General features: G+C 40.3%; 1 protein-coding gene across 1 annotated transcript in view; it reads left to right on the top strand.

Moving 5' to 3' along the window:
• lama3 (laminin subunit alpha 3) overlaps nt 1-26,579 on the top strand; it is a 137,426-nt gene that overhangs the window by 35,247 nt on the left and 75,600 nt on the right. Inside the window, exons 11-22 of the mRNA XM_031903840.1 lie at nt 5,565-5,630; nt 6,524-6,661; nt 13,525-13,659; nt 14,648-14,782; nt 18,104-18,241; nt 21,547-21,593; nt 22,662-22,761; nt 23,066-23,118; nt 23,625-23,730; nt 24,720-24,819; nt 25,211-25,367; nt 26,194-26,326. Coding sequence (XP_031759700.1) covers nt 5,565-5,630; nt 6,524-6,661; nt 13,525-13,659; nt 14,648-14,782; nt 18,104-18,241; nt 21,547-21,593; nt 22,662-22,761; nt 23,066-23,118; nt 23,625-23,730; nt 24,720-24,819; nt 25,211-25,367; nt 26,194-26,326 — 1,308 coding nt within the window. The remainder of the gene's footprint in view (nt 1-5,564; nt 5,631-6,523; nt 6,662-13,524; nt 13,660-14,647; nt 14,783-18,103; nt 18,242-21,546; nt 21,594-22,661; nt 22,762-23,065; nt 23,119-23,624; nt 23,731-24,719; nt 24,820-25,210; nt 25,368-26,193; nt 26,327-26,579) is intronic.

The following is a 26,579-nucleotide window of genomic DNA, read 5'->3' on the forward strand; positions in this document are numbered from 1 at the left end:
CGTGCAAATTGCGGCAAAATTTTTTTAACCACGGCCCATTTTTGCAACCACACCCCCTAAATACCACTCCCATTTGACTACATTTGGCAGGTTATTTAAAGTTAGAACATATTTCTGGGAATTTTGGGGTCTTGTTTTTTGTGTTATTACAGTTTTGTTAAAAAAGCTGAAATTGCCATTTAAGCTGCAAGTTTCAGTTCCCCTAAGACATATATGTCAAACACAAGGCCCCTGGCTGTTTTATGTGGCCCTTGGTGAGTGTGTCTGACCATCCAGCCTGATTAATTTTCATTTTCCTCACATAGTAACTAAGACTAAGGGGTATATTTATCATGCTGTGTAAAAAGTGGAGTGAAGCATTCCCAGTAGTGTTGCCTAAGGCATCCAATAAGTAATCAGATTTCAATAGTAGCAAAGCATCTATTGGCTGCTATGAGCAACATCACCGGTAATGTCTTACTCCACTTTTTACACATTGTAATAAATATACCCTGTATAGCCTGTGTTTTAGATTTTGGCCCCCTTATGTGATTGAGTTTGACACCCCTGCCCTAAGAGACCTGTTTAGCTTATTAGTTACAATTGTATCTCAGTGCAGGGGGTGCTTTTTACCTTTCTGGGGTCTCTGCCAAAAGCCCACTTATTTAATTAAATGTGAGAAACAATGTTTCTAAGTGCAGGAGACGCTCGTTAAAATTTCTGAGCTCTGCCAAAAGCTACTTTTAATTAAATTTGTATCTTTTACCCCCCCATAGAAAGTACCCCCAATAGACCGCGCCCTGCCCCCCCAATTGCCTCCATAGAGAGTACCCCCCCATAGAAAGTACCCGTAACAGACCAAGTCATCGTCGGCGGCTCCTTCTCTCTTACGCGGCAGCTACAGGCCCTTTTATAAGGTTGCACCCGTGCGTATGACGTCACACGTACGGACGAGGCGCAACCTTATAGAAGGGCCTTTTGCCACCGCGTAAGAGAGAAGGAGACGTCGACATTGACTTGGTCTGTTGGGGGTACTTTCTATGGGGGTAATTGGGGCACTGTGTATGGGGGAACTTTCTATTGGGGGCACTGTCTTAGGGCAATTGGGGCACTGTGTGTGGGGGGGACTGTCTATGGGGGCACTGTGTATGGGGCAATTGGCGGCACTGTCTATGGGGACAATTGGGGCACTGTGTATGGGGGCACTTTCTATGGGGCAAGGTCTTTGGGGGGTACTGTCTATGAGGGTACTGTGTATGGGGCAATTGGGGGCACTGTGTATGGGGGCAATTAGGACACTGTGTATGGGGCACTTTTTGGGGCACTGTCTAAGGGAAATTAAGGGCACTGTGTGTGGGGGGATTGTCTATGGGGGCACAGTCTATGGGGGCAATTTAGGCACTGCGTATGGGGGCAATTTCTATGGGGGGCAAGGTCTTTGGGGGTCTTTATATGGGGGCACTGTGTATGGCACTGTGTATGGGACAATCGGAGCACTGTGTATGGGGGCACTTTCTATGGGGGGCAAGGTCTTTGGGGGGTACTGTCTATGGGGGCACTGTGTATGGGGCATTTGGGGGCACTGTCTATGGGGGCAATTGGGGCACTGTGTATGGGGGCACTTTCTATTGGGGCACTGTCTAAGGGCAATTGGGGGCACTGCGTGTGGGGGCACTGTGTATGGGGCACTGTGTATGGGGGCAATTGGGGCACTGTGTATGGGGGCACTTTCTATGGGGGGTACTGTCTATGGGGGCACTGTGTATGGGGGTACTGTCTATGGACAATTGTATGGGGGGGCCATGGCCAGCATAGTGTTAGGGGGGCCTGGCCAGCATAGTGTTAGGGGGCACTGTGGTAGGGGGGCCCTAATACTTTTTATGTCTGTGTGTGTCCTGTACTGATGGGAGGGGCCCTGGGGAAAATTTTGTTGTGAGGGGCCCTGTGATTTCTGATGGCGGCCCTGCCACCATGGGCAGCCACGGATGCACAGCTGAAGCCACTTTTGACAATTATGACATACGCACCGCATTTCAAATTCAATCAATCACATGGAGGTTTTACAATCTGTACCAAACACAGTTAAAGTGCCAACTGCACAGATGAGAAGGTTAAAGTAAATGAAGTCAGGTTTCCATTCTGCTGGTATAGCTGAACAGAGGGGTCTTATACTGGAGGTTACATGGCAACTTCTGCAGAGATGAAAACCTATAGATACAAAGCAAACGTAACCTTGTACCTTTAGCTTGTACATTCCCATTGTTACTACTAGTGTAAATCTTATTCCTACCAGTGTTATTCCCTCTTTTATGCTGGGCTGCAGTGATAGGTGCTAGCTGGTAGATTTACTCAGTAAGGGGACAGGAGATGTGCTATTTGCTAATGTTATTTGAATTATTTACTTTATGTGGAATTGCCTTGGTGCCAAATAAATACATATACGGATTTTTCCCGCCGCGCCACCATCACCATTAACTTTTATTTGCAGCAACATTGGCAGATTCTGTTAATGCCTATAAGAGGGGCCTGGATAAGTTTTTGAACAAGCATAGTATCCAAAGCTATTGTGATACTAATATCTACAGTTAGTATTAATTTTTGCATATAAAGTTTATGTATGTGAGTGTATAGGATAGGTCAGTACAATATAGTACAGTATAATCTCTGCAAGTATGCATTTAATTTTTTTACTTTCTTTTAACTTAATCAGTGCCTCAAAGTTGTTGCTGAAACCAAACTTTAATGCTTTATGATCTAATTTATATTTATTTATTGGTTGCTGTACTTGTATATATGTGAATTGTTACACTGGTGAATTGTTAATTGGTATTAGTGATGGTGAACATGATTATGTTTAAGTTTAAGTTTATGACATAGACTACTACTATGTGACTGTGCAAAAGCGACTGCTGCATGTTATCTGTCTCTTTCTGATGAGTGTCACTAAGTTAGTTATCATTAGTTCAAGTTGCCAACTTGCCAACTTGCCTCTACCAGGAGGAATTCCACATATTCAAGCTATGCAAAAATGCAATGCAATTAACCCTTTTGACAGTTTTACTGCTTTTAATGTATAAATGATGATGATGTTGATGTGCACATAATGGCAAAGCTTTTCTTATACTAAGTGACTACTACTAGTATAGTATTACTGGTATTTCATTATGCTTGATGCCTTTATTAGAGGCATCTCTGTCTTCAACAGTCTAGTCTTCAACTCAGTATGGCATGTGAATTTTGGACTTTTTCAATTCAATATGCCTTCTACAACTCCTCAGTCAATAGCAGTAACACGTCAAACATCTCTCTTTTTTATTTTACTTTTTAAAGTATAGCACAATAAAAAATTACAATCAATTTCAGTTACAGTTAGTCACATACATTTTTATTTTTTTGTCAACTAAAAAGTGTTTACCATATATTACAATAATTAAACAAGCTGTAGGCAAAGGCTTGCTTTCTGTAATACCCTAGCCCTGCTCTTCATATGTTTCCAATGTTTTCTGTAGCTTTAGTAAATGGTTTATTATCTACTCAATAGGATTCAATAGGATTCGGATTCGGTTCGGGATTTGGCAGAATCCTTCAGGGGTGATTCGGGGGTTCGGCAGAATCCAAAAAAGTGGATTCGGTGCATCCCTAATTATTTATCTCAAAACCCTTACTTGTACCCAAAGTGCATCAAGATCCAGGCTAAATTACATTCCTTAGATTTCCTGAGGCTAAGGTTTCCTGCCCCTGTATGGGACGACATAGATGAAACTAAGTAAAACTGTCTCAGACAAGCTCACTGAAAACATCAATAAATCACTACAGATTTACTTATAAAATGCTTGAAATCAGCCCATGCTTAGCAGCTGGATGAGTGCAAGTCTGACATTGGTGCTTTTGAGGCCATAATTATTATTGAAATAACCAGTGTGCTCAAACATAGGCAGCTCTATGCACTAGTGCAAATCTGGAATTAGTTAATGACTTCCACACATTCAGACAGGATGAAACAGCATAGATTTTAGTACGCATTTCATGGGTGGAGGGCACATATTAAGCTTTAAGATGTTGCTTTAGGGCAAACAACTAATGTCTGAAACTTGTGTTTTCAGTGTTTTCATTTCATTCCAAGTCATATCAGACAACTAAATTAAATTCACCACGAAAGCCAAAATGTGGGACAGTTGTTTCTATATGTATAGATCCAAAGTACTTAAAAAAAAATCAAACCCTCTAGTGGCCAAACAGGGAAACAATTGCTAAATTTAAATCTGCACCAAAACCAAAAAGTTAAAAAATATAAACTTTATTACATTCCATTAAAATAAACCCCATGTACGCATTTAATACTTACCCAGCACTTAATCATAAAATTTAGGCAATTTGCCTATTCACAACTGATTTTGAGAAGAGTTGCTATTTCTATTTATTGTCCCTTATGATAATATAACAGATGGATGGACATATACCCTAATGTAATAAAAGGCACAAAATATGCCCATGTTTAGTAAACAATAGCAACCAATAAGACATTCACTTTTAAACAGGTGAGAGGTAGATGCTACCTGCAGATTGGTTGCTATAGGTAATTAGACAGGTAGCAAACTTTACACCTTTTATTACATTTCCCCAAATAAGCATATGGAAATCGCCATGTGAACTAAACAGAGGGGTAACCTGGATATTCTATATATTATGCTGAATCTACAGAATAGCCTTTTCTATTTATTTGCATTTTTGCAAATAATTATCTTCTGCCTCTTTTTGGTTATAAACTGATGTTTTTAAGGGTGTATATCACAGTGGTATAATATATATTCTATAGCCATTTTTAAATGCAACTAAAGCCCCAGACCAATAGGATTATTAATGCAGGATGCATTAATGCACTGGACCATTGTATTGCAACCCTGTGTCGTGTATTTCCCAAACTGCCTCTCAAATGACTTTCTGCATGCTTTTTCATCTTGTTCTCTTCTGCCAGTGACGTCACATACACACTGGAAATCTTTATTGAGTATTTCATCCTGGGTTTTGAGAAAGAGGTGGTTAAGCCCAATAAAACCTGTAGGGTGGACTGGACAGATAATGAAGATAACCATGGCTGAACAGAATTGCTGTCAGAAATAATACAGAGTGAATGAAAAGATGTTTTAAAATTAGGAGTTCAACTTATCTGGAGCCACGTTTATAAAATGAGCACCTAAAGCTGAATACACATGGGATGACTTTTTGGGTATTAATCAATTAACTGATGAACAAGAGCATTATATAAATAACAGATAAATAATTAAAATAAGCCATAGATTGTTTGATGGCCCCATAAGATTGGGCCACTGATCATCCTGGTTGAACATTTAAGTGGTAACATAGAGTACATTTTACCCCATGAAAATAACCATTAGCTACCGATCAGAATGTTGTTTTTATTAGTCTTTCTGCAGTTGACCAGAGCTAATTGCTGGTTGCTATGGATTACAGCTCCTAGTAAAATTACTGCAGTTTTGTGAATTTTTCCTAGGGTAAGAAATTCTGTTTAGATTATTCAGAAATGGCTACTGTCTCATGTTTTAATTAATTAATTTATTTTTTAGGAATTCCTTTCTATCCCGGTGTGACTGAATCTCCAACTGAGGATCCTTCAGCTGGACATATTAAAGGCAAGATATTGTAAAAATGAAAACAGTATCTCGTTAAAATTCTTCCTGACATGATTAATGGTTAACATATCCTGTGCCCATGCTTGCTGATTGGTGATGAGTGTATGTGGACAGTATGTAGAGTACCAATTGACATTTTAATTTGGGATAGTGATCAGGCCTTAACACAAGGTACTCCAAGAACTTAAGAATCAAGTGCAAGGCAGAAAAAGCCTTATAAGAGGACTTTTGGTTAAGCAGCAAAACATATTTAGTTCTATTATTTCCTCCAGGCCATACCAATATATAACAGTAAACAGACAATATTTAAAAAATGTTTCATATAGATAAAGCTTTATAATAAAGATTAAATTGTCATTGAATAATCCCATATAGAAAAAATGTGATATGAAGTACTACTGTCCAACTGATATGTATATGCAGTTTGGTAAGATGCTTTTATATGTAATAAGAAATAAATGATCTGTCCGTTAAGTATTCATGCTGAATGCAAAGTCCTTGCAGCAGAGTGGTTTCAAGTTTTCTCTGCCACACTTATTTTTGCGAATGCAGCTAGTTTCAATGTGTATTAGCCAACTTTTCACTTAAAATGTCAAACTGCTACATATTTTATATATATAATATTTATGATTCACAACGAATTTCCGCCATTGCCGAATTGTTTTGCAAAACTTCAGTGAAAATTCGCCGTGTGGATTTTTTTTGTCACGCGTCAAATTGGGCGCGGTCCCATCAGAAAAGCATGGGCAACTAAAAATAGACACGGGTGACAAAAAAAAAAAATCGCACAACAAATGTGTTTCACAAATTTTTCACTGTTTCGCAAATTTTATGGCGAAGTGGAACGGGACAGATTCGCTCATCACTATTTGTACCAATTTCTTTTTTGGCAGACTGCAAGTGCAAGGGTCCTGGAACTGTAAATGGGAATTGTGACATGCAGACAGGACAGTGCCATTGTCGTGCTGGATTTCAGGGTACAGCTTGTGATAGATGTTCCGCTGGACACTTTCATTATCCCTTTTGCCAAAGTAAGTATTTAGCATATTTGTCAGGTTTATATTGTTTATATATAATTGTTTATATATATTGTTTTATTAGTAGCCAAGAATGCTTCTATGCTATTTTGAATGCTTTTGTTTAAATGTGTGTAGGGACCCATAGGGTTAATGTACCCCTATGGCTTTAAACCAGTGTTTTTCAACCTTTTTTGGGCAAAGGCACACTTGTTTCATGAAAAAAATCACGAGGCACACCACCATTAGAAAATTTTAAAAAATTTAACTCTGTGCCCAGCAGCAGTGCCCCCCTAGTACACTGGTGCCCAGCAGCAGTGCCCCTCTAGTACATTGGTGCCAAGAACAGTGCCCCCCTAGTACATTGGTGCCCAGCAGCAGTGCCCCCCTAGTACATTGGTGCCAAGAGCAGTGCCCCCCTAGTACACTGGTGCCCAGCAGCAGTGCCCCCCTAGTACATTGGTGCCAAGAGCAGTGCCCCCCTAGTACATTGGTGCCCAGCAGCAGTGCCCCCCTAGTACATTGGTGCCAAGAGCAGTGCCCCCCTAGTACATTGGTGCCCAGCAGCAGTGCCCCCCTAGTACATTGGTGCCAAGAGCAGTGCCCCCCTAGTACATTGGTGCCCAGCAGCAGTGCCCCCATAAGTCAGTGTGCCCCGTGGCCCCCCCAAATACATTGGTGCCCAGCAGCATTTTACTCTTCGGCGGCTTCAGCAGCATCTTCCCCTCGCGCGCGCCGCCTCTGCACTTCTGCCTACACGCGACCGCACACAGGCCCTTTTATAACGTTGCGCCCCGTGTGTACTGACGTCACCCGTACACACGGGGCGCAACCAATGACAGGGCCCGGATTTTTTTTTTAAAGTAAAAATTGCGGCCCTGCCTACGGCACACCAGGCAACATCTCGGAACAGCGGTTGAAAAACGCTGCTTTAAACCCTACCTTTCCTTTTCTCCTTGTCACTAGGCAAGGCTGAATGTATCTTTTTGGTATTTACATATACCTTATTATTGGCCCAAGGCTAGACCACACCCTACCACACTTTAATATAGTGTTAGGGAAGGGGTGGATCTTCCTTCTTGCCCTGCAGCATTTGATCTTTGTGGATGTTCCTTGAAGAGTGGGATCCACACCGGCCCAGAAGTGTTAGGCCCGAAGTACCATTAGTGAAGTCGTGGACAGGGATCCCGTGAACGAGGTAAAGCTAGAACAGGTTAGATCAACTTATAGCACTTTCTAGGAAAGTGAGAAAGTCAGAACTTATATAGAAAGAGCAGCTTCCTTGCTCCACCCAGGAGAAGAGAGTAAAGGAGTAGTCTCCTAACAGGCTTACTTGCCTTAGACACAGAAGTGCCAGAGACATAGGCCAGAAATTAACCCTGCCCAACCTCTTGATGAGAAGGGATAAACCGGTGGACTTGCCTCCTGTCACTCTGTTGGTTGTCTTATCCTGCCCAACCTCTTTATGAGAAGGGATAAACCGGTGGACACCATACTTCATCTGCTTAATCTGCATTACCATCATTGTACTGCTGAATGCCTGTCATAGGAGTGTGAGTATCTTAACCCTACGCTTATATGCTTTGTCTTGGACAAATAAACAGTTATCAGTTGGTTTTAATTAAGCTTTGTACTACACAGTGGCAGTGGGAGGTGTAGTACTACAACACCCTCCATAAGCACCTTCCATTTAGTGAAGGCCCATCATGCTGAATCCGAGTCGCATGTACCCCATGCTCTATAACTAGCTGGAGACATTTGACTTTATCAGCCAAATAGGGGTAACATGTGTATGGTTGGCCCAGTATTGACTAAAGGTGGCCATACACAGGCCGATAGTAGCTGCCGATTCGGCAGCTAATTGGCCCGTGTAGGGGCACAAACGATGGGCCTGCCTGACCGATATCTGGCCTGAAATCATCCAGATATCGATTGGGCTGGTTAAAAAATTTAGTCGGATCAGGGACCGCATCGGCGCGTTGATATGGTCCCCGATCCGACTTCTCCTATACCCGTAGTTGTAATTTGATCGTTTGGCACTGGATTCACCCAATATCGCCCACTCGTAGGTGATGTCGCCAAGTGAGCGGATCTGAAGGTGTATGGCCACCTTAAAGGCCCCTATACACGGGCCGACTATAGCTGCCAATATTGGTCCCTTGGACCGATTCAGCAGCTAATCGGCCCATGTATGGACAGAACAGAGCGGCCTGGCCGACTGATATCTGGCCTGAAATTGGCCAGATCTCGATCGGCCAGGTTAGAAAATCCAGTCGGATCGGGGTACGCATCGGCTCGTTGATGCGGTCCCCGAACCGACTGCCCCATGGCCGCAAATGTAATCCGATCGTTTGGCCCCAGGGCCAAACGATCGGATTATTTTTTTTTAAGTTTCTTGCTACCCGATATCGCCCACCCGTAGGTGGGGATATCGGGTGAAGATCTGCTCGCTTGGCGACATCACCAAGCGAGCGGATCTTATAGTGTATGGGCACCTTTAGTCTCCTTAAATGATCTGCTGGTGATTGTGAGGTTATTAATGTGGGTAAAACTGGCGAGTGGTCCGAGATACCCCGGATAAGTATCTCTTCTTTTTGCATCCAATTTCCATTTTTGATTGCTTACTGAAATGTTGTCTCTGCACAGTAGTACCTCAGCAATACATAATAGACTCCCCTTTGATTCTTGACATTTTAGCCTTTCATGCCAGTATGATTTATTATGTTTAATGTTGACTTATAGTGATTGCTTGTTGGTAAGTCACAGGTAATGGAATAGCCTCATATATTTTCCACCATGGAGATAACTTAGAGTCTTTGTATCCTTTGCCACCTTTGGAAAACAAAGTGTTTGCTCTTTGATAACAACAAGAGATACTGTATGTCTTTTTTATATAATGTTTCTGCCAGCCAAATGCCTCATACACAAAAATAAAATATTGGCTATAGTTTCTTGAATTCCTCTGGTGTTAGCAATCCATATTTTCACAAAAAAACTTATTTTGCTATTCAGCTGTTTTCTTTCTAACAGATGACCTGTAAATGCTGCATGTTGATAGACTGCCATAGGTAACTAGACTTTGAATTATCTTTGGGGTGTTGGAAAAGTTACAAAGTTGAAAGTGTAGTCCCTCACAGTAACTAAAGAGATGCTTCCTTTAATAAATGTGGCCTGTAAATGTTATCTGTTGTTGCTATAGGTTACTTGACCTGCTACGCTGTCTTGATTTGTATGGTTTACTTTTTATTTGCAAATTACAATGCAAATAATTCACTCTTCACCATTTAAAAGTATAATCTTGAACCAACAAAAATATTCTTTTTATTAGTTGTAATATTGATATGTCATGTACACAGCCATCTTAGTGCATTGTGTTTGGGTCTGAGCACTGCACAATAGAACTGTTTTCAGATAAGCTATTGTTTCTCCTACTGTCAGTTAGTAGTCAGTAGGGGGAGTCAGTGATCAGTGTACTCTAAATCCAGTCGAATTAGGGTCCAGTCCAGGGTTGGACTGGGCTGGCAGGCCACCGGGAGAATACCCGGTGGGCCCCAGCCCTTTTGGAACCCGCTAACACTGCTAACCCGCTGCCTTCCTCCCCTAGCAATGGGCCTCAGTTCCCCTTGCTGGCCAGGATCTGCTTGCCTACCCCTCCTAGTTACTGAGATCAGCTCTTTCAGGCAAAGAGAGGAATTATGTGATGGGGTGGGAATTTGTGACCCAGGACTGCTGCCTTCTTCTCAGGATATACGGGTCCCAGCACCCCTCTGCTGGCTGGAATCTGCCGTCCCCAACATTCCCCTGCTGACAGAGGCATGGAGGAGAGAGGAGTTACTAGTGGGGTGGAAGTATTAGGGGGCAGGTTGTGATGGGCGTGAGGGTGGTGGGCCCTTAAAGTGGCATCCCCAGTGGGCCCTGGAAACCCCAGTCCAACACTGCCTAAACAAAACTGGATTTTTCCTGCTTGGGTGTCATGCTCACTTCTACCGGTAGATGGTGTGAGCATGTTGACCTTCTCGAGCCTTCAGGAAACCTGTTTTTTGGAAGGGTAAGGGGTTAGAAATCATTGTCTTTCATTGTATTTAATGTATTTAGGGGCTAAAGTTCTCATTACTTATCAGAACATATTTAATGTATTTGTGGTGCCACTACCTAATATTGCTCAGTTTAATGTATTTTGGGTTTGACTACTTCTGCCCTTCACTGTATAATGCATTTGGAATATGGAGTTATTGTTTCTAGAAATCAGTGTACCATTAGGGCAATGGCACACAGGGAGATTAGTTGCCCGAGATAAATCTTCGCTACCGCAGGCTACTAATCTCCCCAAAATGCCATCGCACCAGTAAGAAAGTAAATCTCCGTTGGGATGGCATAGCCATCGCTTCGGTTTTCCAAATTAGCCGAAGTGCATACTGTGTATATATACTGTATCTATATCTCCTCTACTGTACAAGCTACTTTAGGCTAATGGCACATGGGGCTGTTTTTCCACATTGTATTTTAGCTGGCAAAGAAATGCTTGTTGCCATACTAAAATATTAAGAGTTATAGACAGTTTTGCCTGTTTACCCACTCTCTAAAATTCAGGACAGTACCAGCAGTGCTGTTAGCCCATGGAGGCACTATCAGTTTATGCTGCTTAATCTTTCAACAGAGGTGTCAGGGAGCTGCTATTTTGTTACCTGCTCATTGTTCTGCTGATCGTCTCCTGGGGGAAAGAAAGGGGGCGACATCACTCCAACTTGCAGTGCAGCAGTAAAGAAAGATTAAAGTTTATCAGAGCACAAGTCACATTGCTATGAGCATGTAGGAAAAAAGGGATTTCAGTGCAGAATTCTGCTGAAGCAGACTGATGCATTTTGAAAAACATGTTTTTCCATGACAGTATTCCTTTAACTCAGTGCTGTCCAGCTTATGTGGTAACGTGGGCCGGTATTTTCTGGCCTATGTAGTAGAAGTCTGATCAAGGGAGCCCATTTTGGCCACTCCCATTTTAAACCACACCCATATTAACACAAAGCACGCCAAAAAGACAAATGGTTGGTGCTTAGTGCGGGGATATCACCCATCACTCATATGTGAAAAGTTCATTAAGTCATATTAAACCATACCCTTAAATCCATATGGCTCATCCTTCCCTGTGGGTAGCACAGCAACCCTCAACACATACTTACGCACCTTAGGGACCATAAAATAACTATTTCCAAATGCTAACAAACTCCCAGAACAAATCCCAACCAGGTTTACTTCCCACAGGCAGCATAGGGCAGCCAGAGTATAGGATACACAGGCTGCATAGGGCAGGCAGAATATGGCACACACATGGAGCATAGGGCAGGAACAGTATGGCACACACAGGCAGTGCAGGGCAGGCAGAGTATGGCACACAGGCAGGGTTGGGCAGGCAGAGAATGGCACACACAGGCAGGGTAGGGCAGGCAGAGTATGGCACACACAGGCAGCATAGGGCAGGAAGTGTATGGCACACAGACAGGGAAGGGCAGGCAGAGTACGGCACACAGGCAGGGTTGGGCAGGCAGAGAATGGCACACACAGGCAGGGCAAGGCAGGCAGAGTATGGCACACACAGGGGGCATAGGGCAGGCAGAGTACTACACACATAGGCAGCGTAGGGCAGACAGAGTATGGCACACACAGGCAGCAAAGGCCAACAGAGTATGGCACACACAGGCAGCATTGGGCAGGCAGAGTATGACAAGGAAGGGGCTTAGAGGTGTAAACAATGCAGGGTGCTTACAGCCTGAATCTGAGGTGTGCACAATGCAGGGGGGGTCAGTTAATCTCAATACTGATACTATTGAAACCTTACACAAAGCAGTCACAGCAGCCAGCCAGATGTGGGGGGGGGGGAGGAGGGCACACAGAGGGGGCCATGGGCCGCCAGTTGCACAACACTTCTTTAATTATTTGATTACTTATTTACACAAAATGCTTTCAGAACTATTCTGTTAAATATTATATATCTGGTTTAAGTTAGGGATTCATGTAGTGCATTATTTGGAATTCAGACGAAACCTGAATCTTTCATGAAGGATTCAGCTGAATCCTGGAGGGCTAAAAACCATGTAGATTTCCTTGATTGTGTGACCAAATGACACATTATTATAAGAGTTTAGATTCAGTTCAGTCAGGCACTTGGATTTGGACAAACCCCGTACTGAATTCAAGATTTGGTGCGTCCCTATTTCAAATACAACATTTTTAGCTACTTTGGAAAAGATTATAGAACTTTTGCATGCATATCTTTTACTACTAACTGTTTTTAAAATCTATGATTGCTATTTATCACAGTGTGTATATAAATGTTTTATTGGCCTCTTAAAGGAGAAGGAAAGGCAAAGTCACTTGGGGGTGCCAAAATGTTAGGCACCCCCAAGTGACTTAAATCGCCTACCTTTTACCCCTGACTGGTGCCTCTGTTGGGAGAGAACAGCACCAGCCCGGGGTAACTGCAGGGCTTCCTCCTTCCTGCTAAACCTGTGCGAGCATGCGCAGTAGAGTGAAAAAGCCGAACAGAGAAGTCGGCTTTTCACTCTACTGCGCATGCGTCTGTCGTGGGGTCCCGGCAAAACGAAGCCGGAAGAAGGAAGCTCTCGCTACAGCTACCCCGGGCTGGTGCTGTTTTCTCCTAACAGGGGTACCAGCCCGGGGTAAAAGGTAAGCGATTAAAGTCACTTGGGGGTGCCTAACATTTTGGCACCCCCAAGTGACTTAGCCTTTCCTTCTCCTTTAAAACACTTTCTCGTTATTGTTATATTGATGCACTCTCCAATACATCTATCATTGTTTTAGTAACTAATGTGGAAAACATTTTATTTTGCTCTTACAATTAGCAATTTCCTTCTATTGTTTAGAATGCAACTGCCACCCTACAGGGGTGGTCCCTGAGGTGTGTGACCCTACTGGCAAATGTCTGTGCCACTTTAGGGCTGAAGGGGCACAGTGTGACCAGTGCCGCCCAGGCTATCACTCCTTTCCAAAGTGTGAAGGTAAGGGCTGAATATACAGATTTTGGAACTCTTAATTCTTTGAATAACTTCCAGTGTCACTATACAGGTTAGTTTTAGCAGTACCAATTGTTACAGTATATGACCGCTTTCTTTGCAAAACATTTTGCATATTGCAATTGCCCTTAGACTTTTACAAGACTGTGGGTAATGTGAAACATGACCTGGGTGCATTTTCCCACTCCTTTTCCTCCTTTTCCCTCTTATTGTGGTAGGGAACATAAGCAAACATTTGTTTTTATAGTAGGAGTAATTTATTGGTATTCCCTCCACTGCCCTCGTAGTTTATTGGCCACACTAGACCTTCTTCTTGTAAATCATGAGGTCCCTACCATCCCACTGCATAAGCAGTTTGTAGACATTTGCAGACAAATCCTACACTTAAAGGAGAACTATAACTCAGCCCTTTTTTTATATTAGTTCAATTAGTAGGGTCTCTGCTGAACATTATTTTTCCCTAATGTTAATTAAGATAAATCTATGGATTTTGTTATTTCCTGTGCTGAATAGGACAAAAACATGGAAACTATAGTAGACTTCCTGGTTTGAACTGCTCTTTGTCTCACCGTCTAGAGAGTGCAGTTTGGAGGAGAGATTTGTTTACTAGGACTGCGCAGTTGTTTTAATTGACCTCATATGAACCAGAAAGTAGACTGTGACTTTATTTTCAGTTTGAGTTTTTGCCCCAGTTTAGTACAGTACTGTTAGAAATAACAAGGAAATACACATTCTTGGTTAAAATAACAGGCAACAAGTATGTTCAACACAAGCCCTATTCATTGAATTAATGTTTATTTGCCCCTTTAAACAATAGAAAGAAATAGCAAATGGCACTCAGAGCTGCAAATAAGGGAATAACCCTTAAAACGTTTATTGCGGTGATGCAACGTTTCGGGGCAAAGTGACCCCTTTAAACAGGCCATATAAAAATGATTACATTTAAAGCAACTATTTCTGTTCTTTACTCTAGAATGTAATTGTGACATGTTTGGTGCTGCTGATCCCTCATGTGGTTTCAATGGACAATGCCGCTGTCGGACAAACTTTGCTGGACTAACTTGTAGTCAGTGCGCTCCTGGTTTTTACAACTACCCCAGCTGCACACGTAAGTCACATACAGTTTTGAAAAAAATGCATTATATATTGAATTATTTTCATCATCTTTGTCAGCTTTATGTACCATTATGCAACAGTGAGGGTTTGCACAGCAGCAATAAAATTCAGTTTTAGATCCATAAATAACCAGAGTGCTTGGCTGCTTGCAAACAAATAAAAAAAAGAAAATAAATTGCTAACTCACATGCCGCAGGATCAGCCAATCCCTTGTTGTGTCTCAGGTACATATCAGTTAATGTCCCCCTGCACCAACAGCTTCTTTTAAAAGCATTCCGAGAGAAATACAGTGGAGGAAATAATTATTTGACCCCTCACTGATTTTGTAAGTTTGTCCAATGACAAAGAAATGAAAAGTCTCAGAACAGTATCATTTCAATGGTAGGTTTATTTTAACAGTGGCAGATAGCACATCAAAAGGAAAATCGAAAAAATAACTTTAAATAAAAGATAGCAACTGATTTGCATTTCATTGAGTGAAATAAGTTTTTGAACCCCTACCAACCATTAAGAGTTCTGGCTCCCACAGAGTGGTTAGACACTGCTACTCAATTAGTCAACCTCATTAAGGACACCTGTCTTAACTAGTCACCTGTATAAAAGACACCTGTCCACAGAATCAATCAATCAAGCAGACTCCAAACTCTCCAACATGGGAAAGACCAAAGAGCTGTCCAAGGATGTCAGAGACAAAATTGTAGACCTGCACAAGGCTGGAATGGGCTACAAAACCATTAGCAAGAAGCTGGGAGAGAAGGTGACAACTGTTGGTGCGATTGTTCGAAAATGGAAGGAGCACAAAATGACCATCAATCGACCTCGCTCTGGGGCTCCACGCAAGATCTCACCTCGTGGGGTGTCAATGATTCTGAGAAAGGTGAAAAAGCATCCTAGAACTACACGGGAGGAGTTAGTTAATGACCTCAAATTAGCAGGGACCACAGTCACCAAGAAAACCATTGGAAACACATTATACCGCAATGGATTAAAATCCTGCAGGGCTCGCAAGGTCCCCCTGCTCAAGAAGGCACATGTGCAGGCCCGTCTGAAGTTTGCCAATGAACACCTGAATGATTCTGTGAGTGACTGGGAGAAGGTGCTGTGGTCTGATGAGACCAAAATAGAGCTCTTTGGCATTAACTCAACTCGCTGTGTTTGGAGGAAGAAAAATGCTGCCTATGACCCCAAAACACCGTCCCCACCGTCAAGCATGGGGGTGGAAACATTTTGCTTTGGGGGTGTTTTTCTGCTAAGGGCACAGGACAACTTATTCGCATTAACGGGAAAATGGACGGAGCCATGTATCGTGAAATCCTGAACGACAACCTCCTTCCCTCTGCCAGGAAACTGAAAATGGGTCGTGGATGGGTGTTCCAGCACGACAATGACCCAAAACATACAGCAAAGGCAACAAAGGAGTGGCTCAAGAAGAAGCACATTAAGGTCATGGAGTGGCCTAGTCAGTCTCCGGACCTTAATCCAATAGAAAACCTATGGAGGGAGCTCAAGCTCAGAGTTGCACAGAGACAGCCTCGAAACCTTAGGGATTTAGAGATGATCTGCAAAGAGGAGTGGACCAACATTCCTCCTAAAATGTGCGCAAACTTGCTCATCAATTACAAGAAACGTTTGACCTCTGTGCTTGCAAACAAGGGTTTTTCCACTAAGTATTAAGTCTTTTTTTGTTAGAGGGTTCAAAAACTTATTTCACTCAATGAAATGCAAATCAGTTGCTATCTTTTATTTAAAGGAACAGTAACACCAAAAAATGAGTGTATAAAAGTGTATAAAAGTAATTAATATATTATATACTATTGCTCTGCACTGGTAAAAGTTGTGTGTTTTCTTCATAAACACTACTGCAGTTAATATAAATACCCTGCTGTGTAGCCATGGGGGCAGCCATTTAAATTGAAAAAAGGAGAAAAGGCACAGGTTACTAAGCAGATAACAGATAAGTAGCAGATTCCCCTTGTATTCTACACAGTTTATCTGGTATCTTCTTATGTAACCTGTGCCTTTTCTCCCTTTTTCAATTTAAATGGCTGCCCCCATGGCTACACAGCAGCTATTTCTATTAACTACAGTAGTCTTTCTGAAGCAAACACGCAACTTTTACTAGTGCAGGGCAACAGTACATTATATTTTAATTATTTTAAAACATTTTTATTTTTTAGTGTTACTGTTCCTTTAAAGTTATTTTTTCGATTTTCCTTTTGATGTGCTATCTGCCACTGTTAAAATAAACCTACCATTGAAATGATACTGTTCTGAGACTTTTCATTTCTTTGTCATTGGACAAACTTACAAAATCAGTGAGGGGTCAAATAATTATTTCCTCCACTGTATATACCCAGGCAGGTAACACAGATGGAGAGTAAAGTTCCTTAGTATTGATAGTTGAGTGACCCTCTCTGCCTGTTATAGTGTTCTGTATCTGTCTGCTAGGATCCCTAGTCTTGTTAAGACTAGATTATGCTGAAGCTTATTAACAGTTTTCCAGGGGTCACAAATACTAGAATAAAAGGATCTAATTTATATTAACAGCATTTGTTACAAATGTCCAGACTCCTGTATATAAACAAGCAATAATAAGATTCATGCATATGTGCATTATGGGATATGACATGCAAGGAGATTAGTTGTCCGCGACAAGACTCCTCTATCGCAGGCAACTAATCTCCTCCAAATACCTTATATGCGTCACTTCGGCTATCCAGTGTCACCGTAGTTCTCTTGCAAGGAAAGTTCTAAATGAAAGGCTTACATCATCGATAATACTATTTCACCTCTGCAATTCAATTTGTGCTAGGAAGCTAGAAGGTGACTGCATTGATCTTTTTTGAGCTTCAACTGGTTGATAGCAGTAAATGTCACATCTGCTTTGAGTTCACTCAAATGCATTGATCTCATTACAGGTATAGGATCCATTATCTGAAAATCTGTTATCCGGAAAGCTCTGAATTATGAGAAGGCCATTCCCAGAAACTCTATTTTAATCAAATAATATATCTCCCATTCAAGTAAAAGAAAATAATTCTGAAAAAACTTGATCCTTGATCAAGATTAATCTTTATGGGAGGCAAAACAATCCTATTTGGTTTAATTAATTTTTAAATGATTTTTCAGTAGACTTAAGATATGAAGATCCAAGTTACCCCTTATCTGGAAAACCCCTCTCTGGATAACAGGTTCCATACTTGTAGTTATTTTTATAGGCTTTTTTTTTATTAGAAATTGTACTGCTATTTGTATATAATTTTTACAATTTTGGAACCAGAACTACAGTAACTAAATATGTTTTTTTTTTTAGCGTGCCAGTGTTCTTCCCAGGGGTCCTACCAGAGCACATGTGATCTTGTTACAGGGCAGTGCTATTGCCGACCAGATGCAACTGGACAGAGATGTGACAAATGCACATCTGGATCACATGATTTCCCCCGTTGCGAAGGTATGCTTTGTTTATGTTGTTTTCATATCACTAGATTGCCTGTATGTTATCAGAGAAGAACAGGACATTGGTCTCTTTATGAGTGCTGTGTAGTCTACATCACCTGGTCCTTTAGAATTGCAGCTTGCAATTCTGCCTGAATTACAAGGCTAATAATTAATAAGCAATGTATGCTAACTGTTTAGTTTAAAGCAGTTAAATACACGCAGAAAAATATTTTTTGACCATGCCCACTTAGTGGTGACACATCTTAAATACCATGTCCATTTGACAAAAACATAACCCGGTATGATTTCTACATAAAATAAATAATAAACAAATTAACACCATACATGCCAGTATAATCCCTCATTTAAATGGATAATGGGCATATAAACCATAGACATGCTAGTATAATTACTAGAGAAAATAGATAATCAGCATATTAACCCCAGACATCACATGCCAGTATAATTGCTACAGAAAATGGATAATCAGCATATTGATCCCAGCTGTGCCAGTATAATCACTGTAGAAATGGCCAGTGAGCACTCCATTAATCCTAGACAACCCAGTAAGATCATGGAAAAATGGCCAATGAGCACTACATTTACTCTACACATAGCAGTAATATCACTGGAAAACAGCCAATGAGCACATTAATCTACACATGCCAGCAAGATCACTGAAAAATGGCCAATAAGCACCTCATTAACTCCACACATGTCAGTAAGAAGACTGGAAATGGCCAGTAAGCACTCTATTAACTCCAGACTTGCCAGTAAGATCCAAATCAGTAGGCCCTGAGCAGATGCCCCAACCGCCCAGAGCACTGAAGCCAAGACAGGTAAGTGCAGAATGTACAGTTTTTGTAAATAAAGAGTGCAGCAGAAATATTAACTGTTTTTGCATCAGGAAATTCTGCTAGAAGGACTCACTCAAAAAAATAAATGTCAGATTCATTTAATTTCTGTTCATTTCTATTCTTTTTGAAAATGACTATTGATCTGTTAATAATCCAACTTGTTCATTTTCAACTGATTTGTGTTCATGTGTACCATGCAGTGGGTTGTATGGCCATCTAGTGGAAGGATGTTATAAAATATGTACAGGTATGCGATCCATTAGCCAGAAACTAGTACTGAAAGTCCCTTTTGCTAGAAAACTCCTTGTCTCGAACAATTTTCATAACAAATCCCATACATGTATTTAAAGGGGTTGTTCACCTTTAAATTAACATTTAAAATGTTGTATTCTTTGACATTGGCCTCAATTTTTTTATTTCTTGTAAAGGGAGGGGATGCATATTTTACTTATTTTTACAGGTAAAAAAACGAGAATTCTAGCACTAAAGTCTTATAGAATGTTCCTGGTAGTAAGTAAATATATGCAGTGGGATCAGTTTATATGTCTCCAAGTGTCTGTAGAATGCAGAAACACAATGAGTTACAATTTATTTTACACATTTCTCACTTACTTGGCAACTTTACCCACCATCTATTGAACTGGATCTGAAAAACAAGTGCCTTTTTCGGTCATTAGTTTTTCTAGGCACAGCATTGCTGGAAAGTTTCTTTGGCATATTTTCCCCACTGGTACAGAGTTCTGGGCTTACATCCAATAGCTTCTCTGCAAAACAATGACATTTACGTCTTTTTTTAGTAGAATTGTCAGGAAAAAATCCCTGGTATTTTATTTAACTGCCACATTCCTAAAACAACCTTTGTGTTCATGCGCAGCTAACACCACCAACACTCTTGTGCCTTGCTGAATTTTGTCACATTTTGGAAGTGTGTCCTGTGGGACACTAGCATTAAATATTTTGCAGATGTCTCACATTTCAGTTGTAAAGATTTTATTAAATGGTTTGTTTTATCTTCAAAATATAGAACTTCTACACATCTGATACATGTATAAGGGCTGAGCCCCTGCTTAAGGTGTGTTGCATAGATTAGGTCAGGGATCCCCAACGGTTTTTACTCGTGAGCCACACTCAGATGTAAAAACTTGGGGGAGCCACACAAAAATATGAAAAATAAATAAGGGCTGTGATTGGCTGGGATGCTAGACTGCAGGAGGCTCTGCTTGGAGTAAAACTGTGTCTCTATGTTTCCAAAACTTGCCTCCAAGCCAGAGATTGAAAAATGGGCACCTACTTTGAGGCCACTGGGAGCAACATCAAAGGGGGTGGTGAGCAGCACGTTGCTCACAAGCCACTTGTTGGGGATCACTGGATTAGGGGCTTCATTTACAGGGTAGGGTGCAAAGTGCAAAAACTGGGCACAATTCACCATGTTTTTTGCACTCCAGTAAATAAAGTGCTTCCTGCTGGGGACAGCATGTAGGTGTACCTTTAGATGTCCCCTTGTTGAGCTTCATTCAAATGAGCAAACCAGGCAGTAACAGTGGGTGCAAAAAATGGATCATATGCACCCACCCATATTAATCTATCTTTTAAAAATTATTATATACTGTATATCAGACTGGCATGTGTGGAGTTAATGTAGTGTTCATTAGCCATTTTTCTGTAAGAATTATATCTCACTACACCCCCACAATAATATAAAAATGTTGGGGTGAGCACAGGTTTCCCATTTATTATTTATCTCAAAGCAAGTCATCCTGTCTCTCAGTAGCCACTTCATTTAGTCTTGTTATTATTAAAGACATGATAGATTCCCCCCCCCTCACATCCAAAATACCATTATTAAAAAGGGCTATGACTCCCAGCTGTCTTGAAGTTTCAGGCTGATATTGGCCTTTTTTTTAAGATACTGGTACAAAGTGACTGGTCTTATTTTGTGCTACCTAGCTCTGACATCTATTGGATACGTTTAATTTTGAAATACTTACACATTATGTACAGTAACAAATAGAGAAAACCATACAGCCAGTGGTATAACAAGCAGGCACGCTGCCAGAGGGGGCTGGTAAGGACTTGTTTCCCCCATCCCAGCCAACGCTTGCTTCCTCCCAGGTTGAATTGTGGATATAGAACGTTGCATTGATGTTGCATCCTCCATAGAGAGATATTGCACATGCGTGTTGTCATCAGCCCGGTTTTAATATATTAGAATTTTAGCAAAATATAGGACTTTGTTCATATTTTCTAATTAGTCCATGAGTAGTTCATGCCTCCAGGTGGTGTATCCACCTATCCTTAGATTAGAAGATGCTTCATGTGCCATTAGCACTCAGATATCATTCTGTAACTCTGTCTAATTGAACATTTCCAATACTAAACATAAAACAATCAAATATTTAATTATTCTCAATTGAGTGTGAATTGTTATAAACAATTTAATTTTTTTTCTATTTTGTTATAGGCTTTAGTGGTGAATGTGATCCAACTGGCACACTGCATATACAAGATGTATGTACCACCCCACTATGCTGTTCTTACAATATACCTCTAGTTTTACTGTCTTGTGATGTTTTGAGAAAATGAGCATGTTTCAAGAAGCCCATGCAGAGTTCTTGGGACTAGAGTAAAGGAATACAGTTTAGCAACATAAGTGGCTTTATAACTTGGCTGGACAATTAAAGGGGTGGTTCACCTTTAAGTTAACTTTTAGTATGTTATAGAATGGCCAATTCTAATCAACTTTTCAATTGGTCAACATTATACAAAATAATACAAAATTAAGACCAATTATAAATTGTTTCGCAACATCATACTAAGAAGCATACAGTATTTATTAATCTGTGTAAAACGAATTTGCTTAAAAAAGGGCGTAAATAAGCTGTGTAAAATAAACGTAAAAGATCGTCGTCCGAATGCCAGATTTTACACCGTTATTTTATGTAAGTTCCGGCAGAAGAAAAAACGTGTAAAAAAATTACACAGATATTACGCCATTTTTTACACAGAGAAGCCTGGTGATATGTGGTGAATTTTCTCGCCATTTTATACACAGCATAATAAATATGCCCCTAAAAGTTAACTCAAAGGAGAACAACCCTTTTAGTTATTCATCTCAGCCTGCGACTGTTTTGACTCATTATGCAGCTAGTACCCCTGGCTGAAGGCGCTTTGCTTGGCATCCCTACTGTCTAGTGGTACTCAAGCACATGTGACTTTAAAGGAGAAGGAAAGGCTAATAAAGAGTTAATCTCAAGCTGCAGGCATACCTTCAGTTGTCTCAATAGTGCCCTTAGTTCTCCCCATATTTCTCCCGTTCAGATGATTAGAAGCCTCATAGGAAAAAAAAAACGTTGGAAAACAAAGAGACAACAAATCCTGTTTCTTTTGACAGAGAAATCAGTGCAGCATTTCTGTGAGTGCTTATGGCTGTATTTACATACAACTTTCTGATAAAGCTTACTTAGTTTTTACCTTTCCTTCTCTTTTAAGCAATAGATTCCATATGAAATCTGTAAAGTTTTAGTTCAAAACTTGTTTTTATTGACAGATAATGGTGGCTTAATCCATTTTCTTTAGGGCTATTGTCGATGTCTACCACGTGTGGAAGGATTGACTTGTAATCGATGCAAACCTTTATATTGGAATTTAGCTAGAGAAAATCCCAATGGTTGTGCTGGTAAGATACGTATCTAATGTCTAAAACATATTTTATTTCATTGCAATAATACGTAGTCACTGCTTCAAAAGAGATGTTTATATAAGTAGGAATAAAAAAGTTCAGCAACCAAATTAATTGAGAGATGTCAGTTCCTAACAATGGAGAAAGTTTTTTGTTCTATGATTTAAGAACAATCTCGTTGATGACTGGTAAATACGGCACGTGTCCATATCCAGAACACTTTAAATATATTTTTGATCATTACATTGGAGGGTGCCTTTAGCCACACACAGTTAAAATCTTGTCTGAATCTTTCTTTCAGACTGTATGTGTGAAGTCCAAGGAACGATCAGTGGGATTGGAGAGTGTCACAAGGTAAACTAATAAAAGTCTTCACCAATATGTTTGTGGTTTAGCTTAGTGCATAAAACTTTCCCAAGACATCACAAAGGTTATAGCTGAGGCTTGCCAAGTGGCACCCCCTCCTCCTGCTGCTCTCTCTCACCAGCTACAGGAATGCTATATATGTTCATATAGGTTGTGTATGTATTCTTTAGCTCATGCACACATCGTTGGATGCTTATTATTCTAATTTGCCTAACTTACTATAAGGTGTTGGGGGCAAAATGGTAATATACTGACCTTTTTAGCAATAATATTCAAGAAGTTTTTTTATTGTAGTTAACCACTGTATCACATAAATTAATTTTAGGCATGGTAACAATGTAAAAAGGTAACACTTTGTTACTGCCAATAACATTCATCAATATATATGCCTTTCCAGACACTGTATAGTACATTTAAGGTCTGATCTCCAGTTCTGGGAAATGTATGGCCATTCTGCAATACAAATTTCTCTTGATCTGATTTGTCGTTTTCAGACAGAGGGAGATTGTTATTGCAAACCCAATGTGTGCAGTGCATCTTGTGACACATGCAAGGATGGGTATTATTTGCTGGAAGCCCGAAATTATTTTGGCTGTAAAGGTAACAATAATATAACAATATATAATAATATTGGGGGTTATGCAATAAAAGGTGCAGCATTTGTTACTGATCTAATCACCTCTACACCAAGCAATCAGCATGTACCATTTATGAGTCACCTGTTTAAGAACAAAGTCAGACCTGGTGAATGGTTTGCTCTTCTCCACCAGTGGTTTGTAGGCAGGTGGAGAGAAGTGAATCTGCTCTTTTCCACAGTTCTATGTATCTGCACTGCTTCAGTCTGAGTGTAGTTACATGAAGCAACCACTGATCTCCGCTCCATGCAGTGGCACTCAGGCTGAAGCTATGACTGTCAGAACGGATCCACTTGTCTCCCCCTGCCTACAAAATACAAGCAGAGAGATGCGGACCAGGTCTGATTGCACCTAGGCAAACGTGGGTTTCTGCAAAGCATCAGACTTTTTTGACTCGTTATAAATTGGGTAGCATTTAATTCACAGAGATACAGAATGTAGTTTTTTGAGTTTGATAGGATAGACCTAAAAGGAATTTCAACACAGGGATCTCAGACATCTGGCCTCAGAAACTATTTCTGAACTACTGCACCCAGATGCTGCCATCAATAGTTTATCAACAGAGACTGTATGCCACAATGGGGTCCTGATGCTCAACTTCAGTGAATATGTACTAAACAATCCTCCATAAGCCTAGAGGCCCAAATAAGATGAATCCCACAGCACCAGTTTACACATTCTACCACTCTCATAGGATGTTGGAAACAAACATTTTAATTAGGGTTTTAACACAATCAAATCAAATCAAAGTCATTATCTTTAATGTATACACTTTGGATCCAAATGAAAGGTAAACATTGGGCAATTCTAAATTGTTTGATCAGTGTAGGCCAGCATAGTCAGTCAGTGACACTGTAATGTTTGGTCTGCTGTGGGGTATAGTGCTGGTGTCTCCTTTATTTTTGACTGTTCTTATCTACTTCTGTCTTTGTGAATCTTGTAATTGATTGACAGGTTGTCAGTGTGATTTGGGAGGAGCTATCAGTCATCTGTGTTCTGAGTCTTCAGGGACCTGTTCCTGTAGAGATAACGTTGAGGGCATGAAGTGCAACCAGTAAGCTGTATTTTTAGTTTTAAATTGTGCTCTATTCTTATTTACTTATCTCTTGTTTGATATCCTGAATGTAGAAAGAACATACAAGTGGAATATATTGACTCCAAGCCATTGTCTCTTCCTTTAAAATGCAGCAGTATAGTTTGATTTATTTTCATTTTTGTTCAGTCCATTCAGGAATTTATACACACCTATTAAAATCAGCAGATATTTTTAGTATGGAACAGGGGATAGGCAGCAAGTGGCCATCCAGAAGTTGCAGTTCTTAATACTTTTGTTCATCACTAGGTGGCCATGCCTGTTTTAGTAAATAGACACAGATACAGCAGGCTTTGCTTCTGGGAAATATAGATACAGGAACTTGTTTGCTTATACCAATGCATTCTTTCAGGCCCAAATCAAACTACTACTTCCCTGACCTCTATCAAATTAAATTTGAAATTGAGGATGGTACAACACCATTAGGAAGAGATGTTCGCTTTGGATATGATTCCACAGAGTTTCCTGGATTTAGCTGGAGAGGCTACGCACAGATGACTTCCATCCAAGTGAGTTTATTCCCACAACAAAACTAAACTAAAAATTAAACATTTATCATCTTTTATATACTATATGATATAATTTAGTAAAAGATAAAGTAATAAAGTTTATGTTCATACAACACCATCCTGGTGCAGCAAGTCAAACATTGTAGAATGTTTTTAGTATCCAGCTACAGTTCCCTGGTGCTACAGTGTAAACACATAGAGATACATTTATCAATATTCGAATTTGTGATATTTTCAAGGATTTTTCTACAACGAAAAAGCTCACAAAAAGTACAATTTGGGGAAAAAATATGAACATTAATAAATATAAGTATTTATAAGTACCCATAGAGTATTGATCCAAGGTGGTGTGAGTGACTGCTATATTGGCTCCATCAGCACCAAATGGGAGATGAAGCAAAATTTTTGCAGCCATAAAGATAGCCATGAATTCAGGCTAAAGAGGAATCTGATCTGGCAGTTTATGCCAATGGCTTGGTTACACACTGGTTACACACAGTTGTTGATAGAGTAAATGTTCAGACTGGACAAACCATTAAAGTCATTGTTTTTAAATTAATTGACTAATGTACCTAACTAAAATATCCTATGTAGTTTTCAGTACTGTGATTAATAACCCTTCTGTACATGCATTATTTGACTTTTTTTAGTTCCATAGGTAAATTATTGCCAGTGTCATTTTTTTTTCTATAGAAGAAAGTAAATCTGTAATTAAATGTGGAAAGATCAAATCTTAATGTAATTTATATTATTCTAAGGTTAGAGTTATTAACTCTGAATTGTGATGTTTACGTGTATGATAAAGCCTTTTCTTTTTTTTCTACAGAATGAAGTAAAGCTGTCAGTAAACGTGGAAAGATCAAATCTGAATGTGTTTCGTATTATTCTAAGGTATATTAACTTTGAATTACATCCAATAACCGGACGTATAACTGCCTATCAGTCCCGCTCAAGCAAAGGTAAGGAAACTAAGAGGGGGATTTATTAACATTCAGATTTTTGTGGTTTTAGGCTAATGCCGAAAAATGCTAGCCGAAAATATGCACCATATGCCCCGTTTGCTCCTACCTGTGCGTGTACCCGATTGAATGGAATACACTCCGGTGCAGGCACATGTAGCCATAATCCGCATAAAAGCATGAGAATGCAAATGCGTTTTTTGGCAGATATCGGCTACATGTGCCTGCACCCAAGTGTATTCAATTTATTTGG

This window comes from Xenopus tropicalis, chromosome 6, assembly GCF_000004195.4.
Source record: "Xenopus tropicalis strain Nigerian chromosome 6, UCB_Xtro_10.0, whole genome shotgun sequence".
NCBI lineage: Eukaryota > Metazoa > Chordata > Amphibia > Anura > Pipidae > Xenopus > Xenopus tropicalis.